The sequence below is a fragment of the Rousettus aegyptiacus genome, unplaced genomic scaffold, assembly GCF_014176215.1.
Source record: "Rousettus aegyptiacus isolate mRouAeg1 unplaced genomic scaffold, mRouAeg1.p scaffold_m13_p_17, whole genome shotgun sequence".
In the NCBI taxonomy this organism is placed as follows: Eukaryota; Metazoa; Chordata; class Mammalia; order Chiroptera; family Pteropodidae; genus Rousettus; species Rousettus aegyptiacus.
In genome coordinates this window covers 25,538,181-25,544,348 of record NW_023416292.1, presented here as the reverse complement: position 1 = coordinate 25,544,348, position 6,168 = coordinate 25,538,181, and the positions used below count along the sequence as shown (strand labels likewise).

The 6,168-nt window shown below is 64.4% G+C and overlaps 1 protein-coding gene across 6 annotated transcripts in view; it reads right to left on the bottom strand.

Annotated features, from left to right (window-relative positions):
• Nucleotides 1–902: 902 nt before the first annotated feature.
• ADAR (adenosine deaminase RNA specific) overlaps nucleotides 903–6,168 on the bottom strand; it is a 28,676-nt gene continuing 23,410 nt past the window's right edge. For 5 of the 6 annotated variants that reach the window (XM_036234854.1, XM_016134134.2, XM_016134135.2 and 2 more), the window contains 5 exons: nucleotides 5,975–6,108; nucleotides 4,474–4,656; nucleotides 3,928–4,040; nucleotides 3,527–3,654; nucleotides 903–3,437 (listed from right to left, as the gene is read on the bottom strand). In XM_036234854.1, coding sequence (XP_036090747.1) covers nucleotides 3,200–3,437; nucleotides 3,527–3,654; nucleotides 3,928–4,040; nucleotides 4,474–4,656; nucleotides 5,975–6,108 — 796 coding nt within the window. In that variant the 3' untranslated portion in view covers nucleotides 903–3,199. Of the gene's footprint in view, nucleotides 3,438–3,526; nucleotides 3,655–3,927; nucleotides 4,041–4,473; nucleotides 4,657–5,392; nucleotides 5,512–5,974; nucleotides 6,109–6,168 lie in introns of those variants that run through there. The other variant, XR_004955212.1, reaches the window with a different exon arrangement.

Below are 6,168 nucleotides of genomic sequence, written 5' to 3'. Positions count from 1 at the left end.
CCTCTACAGACACTGCCAAAGGAAAAGGTCCACTTCCTAAAAGACCTGGACACCACGCTTCCCTCGGGCGGGGTGGGGGGTCAGCAGCTGCCGGAGAACAGAGAGGACGGGTCCTGAGGTTCCGGTACGTCATGGCGGGCACACAGCACCCTGTCCCGGTTTTAAACCCCGTCCAGCTCACCCAGCACCACTTCAACAGACTGTGAACGGCACCCGGGGTGCTGGGCCTCACTGAAGGTGCCCCCAACACGCTACGTCGCCGGCCGTCCTGCCTGTCACGTCTGTCATGGGTGAGGAAGGTGGCTTCATGTGGCTCGCCTCGCCGTGGCCTCTGGTGTATCACTTTTACAAAGTTAATGAGTTCCACAGACGTTCTGGACTGAATTTCAATGTGTAAAGTGGTGCATTCTCTTGAAATCTCAGATGGAGGAATATTCTGGAAGCCACCTACAAAGTCAAAGGCAAATGGCCTGTCTCCTAAGACTGCAGGCGGCCAGTCCTGGTGGGGGCTGCAGCTCCGCTGTGCACATGCATGCGGGGGGCGGGGGGGGGGGGGGTGCTGTAGAACACGCCTCAAGGTGAGGTAGCGTGTTATATATACTGTGAGATTGTCCCAAGGGGCGTTTTCCTGCGCTGGGCCTTGGAATCTTGCCTGTCGGGTCTCTGGGAACAAGCTGTTTGAGGGTGGGCTCCGGTAGGGGTGGGGGTACCTGGGGTGCTGCACCCCACCCAGACGCAAGCTCACCTCTCGCGCAGGCTTCTTGGGACGTGGCAGTCCTGCGTCCTGCAGGCTGGGGCCGGCCTCTCCCCACGCTTAGATGCTTAGACGCAGCCTGTGCTGCCGCCGGAAATCCCTCCGCCCCACGCCCGCCCCCCGCAAGAACCGAGCCTGGAGGTTTCTACCGATTCTGTCAACTTTTTATTTAGAGGAATGTATATCATTAGTTATCAGGGGGCACAGAAAAGCAGAATCAGAAAGCAGACGGCAGCCGTCACGGCCAAGTCCTCACTCTGCTCTTGGAGTCGCTGCCAAGACCCCAAAAACCGCTAGTCTCTTCCACATGAGGCAAGGAAACAGCTTCAAGCAGTGATGATTTTTACAAGTGATTATTCAAAAAACGCACAATAGCCACAGCAGACAAATCAAATACAAATATCATTTTTTAAAAAAGATGTGGGGCAAGGAGAAGGGGGTCCTGCTTACTGAAAACAGATTGGACAGACGGGGGAAGGGGACACGAGGCGGGGGCAGCCTCCGCCTCCCGTCCCGTGGGCCTCGGGTGTGGGGTGTGGCCGCGCAGGGCCCAATACGGGCCTGTTCCCAGGGGACTCGGGGGCTCAGGGACGCCTCGCTCTACTCCACGAGGCTGCTGGACAAGACCCAGGGTGAGCAGGACGCTGGTCTTCAAGAGCCACGAGCTCCAGGTCAGAGGCAGCCAGAACTCTGGGCGAGGGTCCGATGCCCAGGGGGACCAGAGGGCCACCCTCCAGCTTGAAGAACCAGGGAGACCAGCGGCCTGCGAGGAAGGACTAGCTGACGTGCCCTCTGCAGTCACAGGACCCGGGTAGGCGGCCCCGCCCACCGGGGCACACAGGCCCCGCCCCCCGGCTCCCGCGACGCTTTGGTTCCGCAAAGACACCTTAGTGTATTAAACAAACTCGGGGCGTCTCAATTTTGGGGAACAGAAGCTACAAGAATACAGGGGTGAACGTGGGTGCTCCTACTGGGGACGCAGGCAGGCGGCCACTGGCGAGGCGGGAATCCGCAGGCGGGGGCGGGCGCTGCCCGCCAAGGTCACAGGTGAAGAGAGGTGCCCTCTGGACTAGAGACGCTGGCTCAGGTCTCGGGGAGGCGGGGCCTCTGTGCTGCTCCTGAGCGTGCCCGGCTGACCAGCCCTCGGCAAGACTGCAAGGAGAGGCCCACGCCCTGACCCCGGAGTCAACGTGGGCCTGGGGTGAGCCAGGGACCTCCTCGCTACCCCAACTGCCATGGACTCTGACAACCCGGCCTCACCTACAACGGCTGCCGTCTGTCAACCCTACGAAGATTCCCTAACAGGTGGGGAGACTTCGGGTCTGTGACCTGCCCTTCCACGACCTTCTGAAGCAACCCTGCAGAACTAAAGCACTTAAATGGCAAACTGCCTGGATTCCAGGTCTGTGCGGCCACCGGTCCTCCGCGGTAGTCAGCAACCAACGTCGACGGCGTTGTTTAAACACTGCTTTGCCCGCGAGTCAGGCGACTCCCCGCGGTGTGGCTGTCGTGAGGTGGGACAGCGACCCGGCCGTCACTTTCTGCCCTTATTCTTGCCGGTTCCTGATCGCCTACGCAGAGATGGCCGGCTGCCCAGGACGCGTCTGGGGCTCCTCCTGCCAGGTGGCTGGGGTTCAGCCCTGACCCCCCTGCAGGACGAGCTCCTGGGAATGCTTGAGGAGGGGAGCCGGGAGCCGGGAGCCGCTGCAAGGCATGTCTGCACCCCCAGGGAGCGGTCTGGGTCACCCCTGCGGGGGACAACTCGGCCCCTGCCACCGGGGGAGGGATGCACTTCCGAGTGGCCGCTTTCCCGGCCTCTTGCTCCCCCCAGCTCGCTAAAGTGCAACATCTGAAGGCGACCGGGCGTCGTCCGCCGCGTCCGGCCTCGCCGGCCCCGGTGAGAGCTGACCGCGGTTTCCAACTCCTGCCCCCGTCAACGCTCCACCCAGTTCTTCACGTTCGTCTCTTTGCCCTCTTGGAGGAAAAGGAGGAACCTGACCCCAAGGAAGGGATCTCAAAAGTGGGGGGCAGAGGGGCCTGCAGACCCACAACGGAAGCCACCAGTCCCGACACGATTCACAGCGTGGGCTGGGACCACCACGGAGGTCAGGGCAGCAAACTGGGAGAGGACACGGAACGACCAGCGGAGCGGGCAGGAACGGGCTGCAGGGGCCAGGGACGGCGCCCGCTCAGGGTGGCGGGGAGAGAGCCCTCCGGTCGTCCCGTGGCCCTCTCCCTGCTGGGGAGAGCAGCGGGCCTGGCGAGGCCTGGCCGGCCATGCCCAGCGAACGAGGGCAATTGGGAGCCCTAAGGTCTCGGTGTCACCAACTGTGGCTCCGTTAAAAAGAAGAAAGAACAGAAAAAGAAGGAAAAGGCCCCGTGACCGACGTGGCGAAGGGGCTGGGCCCCAGCGTGCGCACCTCAGCACCCCGAGGCCGGCGCGCACTACACTGGGCAGAGGTAGAAGCTCTTCTCCTCCTGGGGCTTGCTGATCCAGTTCCCGTAGCCCATGTCCTTCAGGCCCTTCTTGAAGTAGTTCTTGGCTGCCTCGTAGTCGCGGGCGGCCTTCTTGGCCTCGCCGTAGGAGAGCTTGAGCAGGTCCCTGCGGCCCCGGAAGGAGCAGAGCTTCTTAAACAGGAGGAAGATGTTCTTTTTGGAGACACGGGACAGTTCGCTCCGTGGCCTGCAGGACAAAGGCACCCGCTGGGACCAGAGCAGGCGGGGCGCCAGGCGCGGGCGGGCGGGGAGCCCTTGCTGCGCCCCGCTCCTTACCCGTCCACTGTGCCCCGGGTCCCGTCCAGGATCTCCAGGTCACAGCCGTCAGCCAAACACCAGTTGACGCTGGTCTCCTTCGTCTTCCCGGACTGCCGTTTGGAGTCGTACACGCTGACTCGGCCAACCTAGGCCATCCAGGGAAAAATGGGGAGCTCAGTGGAGGCCGCGGGGAAGCACGTGCGGGCCCTGACCTCCCCCCACGTGGGACTGCCCGGCCGAGGCTCCGGACACACTAAGCCCACCTCGGTTCAGACCAAGCGCAGACTAGAGGGAGGAAGGGGCGAGTCCCTGGCATGCCAGCGAGACCCCTGCCCGCGCTGTGTGCGCTGCTCCGCGCGCAGAACTAACTGCTCGAAGGGAGCAGAGCAGCCGGGGAAGGCCGGGCGGGGCTGCAGCACCTTGGGGTGGTTGACAACAAAGGGAGGTCGAAGTCCGTCCTCGAACGCACTCCCGTCTCTTGTCACACGACAGCATATGGCACGGGTCAGGTGTCCTTGGCTGAAGAGGTAACCTAGGCAAGAAACGGAAAGGCACACGTGCGTCTGCACCCGGTGCTGCCAGAGGCCGAGCGGTGGCGATGGGTGTGCGTAGGGGCCTGAGGGTGCAAAACAGTCGCTCCCTCATTAGGAAAGAGGCGCCTTCCGATTGTGGCAGCCTGGGACACACACGGGGCCACCAGGCACTCGAGCACAGTGGGGGGTGCCAGGTGAGGCCACGGGCCGTGCGGCCCAGGACACGAGACGCTGTGGTTTCCAGCCGCCGTGGTGCTTTGGCTCGTCTTGGAGACCCGCCTGGCACGTCCCTTGGCGGGCCTGCCGCCACAGCACACGGGACACGCAGCGGCAGTCGCTGACCGCTGAGCCGGACACACGCTGCGGCATGCGGCCCGCTGAGATGTGGACGCTAAAATGAGAGACTAGTGCCAGCTCAAGGCAGGGCCTTACCCAGCGTGACAGAGCTGAGGTACACGGGCTGCAGGAAGTGGGCCAACAGCGCCCCCTGCAGGCCGAGCACGTTCCAGCGCAGGATCTTGTCGCTGCAGGACATGGTGCGGAGCCTCTCCCCGAGCCGGATGCCGTCCCAGGTGGGCACGATGTCGCTGGACTCCACCGGGATGGTGCCCTCCCCTGTGAGAGACTCAGTCAGGCCCGGGGGCCACGGCCTGGGGCGCCCCCTGGCGCGGCTCACACCTGGCCGGGCCACGGCCGCTCGCCCCGCGCTCGCCGCCCGTTTCACAGCACCCACCGAGGGCTGGGCGACCGTGGCGAGCGAGACCGAGCGAGACCCTCGTCCTAGAACATGGGGGGCGCGGGGCAGAGACGGAGCGGCAGGGACGGGAAGCGGCGTGTCCTCCCCCGCGTGCGGGCTCTGGGCGGCGAGGGGGGTGACCGGGGCACGGGGGCGCTTCTGGGACAGCGGTGCCAGGGCAGCCGGGGCCCGAGGGAGGAGCAGCAGCTGGGGGAGGGTTTCGGACCCGGGACGCCCCGCCTGCTCCTGCGGGGAGCGTGGCGGACCATCACAGGCGGTGGCTCGTTTCTCCCGAATGACAGTTTTACTGGGCAAATTCGCCCGTTTATAGCACGCGTTTCAATGACTTTCAGTCTATTCGCAGAGGACATTTCGACTCCCCCCGAGGGAAGCTCCTGCCCCTCGCAGCCCCTCGTCCGCTGCCACTCGCCATGGATCTGCCTCTTCTGGACACGTCGCGTGCATGCAGTCACAGAGCACGTGGCCTCGTGCGCCTGGCTCCCACGTCCGCGCACACCCCACTCCTCTCTACGGCTACGTCCGCCCCATCGCGTGGGTCACTCTACTTCTCGCCACCGTGAGCGGTACTGCCATGGACATTTGCTGGACACACACCTCACTTCTCTTGGAGACCCAGGAGTGGGTGGCTCTGTGTTCACACTGGAGGGCTATGGGCAGGGAAGTGACATGACCTGATTCATGTCTGAGGACCCCTCTGGTGACTGTAGGATGGCCTGGGGGGGACAGGTGGGGTCACGAGGCAACAGCGAGGTATCAGGACGGTGGAGGAGCAGCCGGCCGAGGCGGCGGGGAACAGCAGCCAACCTGCTGGGCGGGAGCCGGGCGCACGGCCCTTCCTGAGGACTCCTCGGGCTTGGCTGGGGGCCACTTCCTGTTGCTCTCTCCCCGTCCCCCCAAGATGACCTTTGACTCCCACGGCTGTGGAGGTCCACCCGGGCTCCCTCCTGAGCTCTGGTGATACCCCCAATCCCACTGGATGTGGGGAGCCCCCCAACTACCGAATGCAACACGGAATGCTGACCTTCCTACAGACCTCGCCCCCACCCGGCCCACTCTCCCTGTGAACAAGACTCTGCTATCCCAGCAACTGACGGCCACACCCCAGCGGCCACTGTGTCCCTGGGACGGGCCTAGGCCTGGCCGAGCCTCCGTGGGGACGCGGCCCATGTCACTCACCATTCTCTACCTTGGTGCGGAGCTTGCCTTGCTTGGGGTTCTCGAAGACAGGGTAGTGGCGGGGGTCCGTGCTCTCCACGGCGCGGTCACTGCAGGACTTGTCGAAGAGGGCGCCGTCCCCACACGGGGCCGTGCTGCAAGACGGGGCCCCGGTCAGGACGTGCCCAGCGGGCACCTCTCGCCGGTCCCCTGGC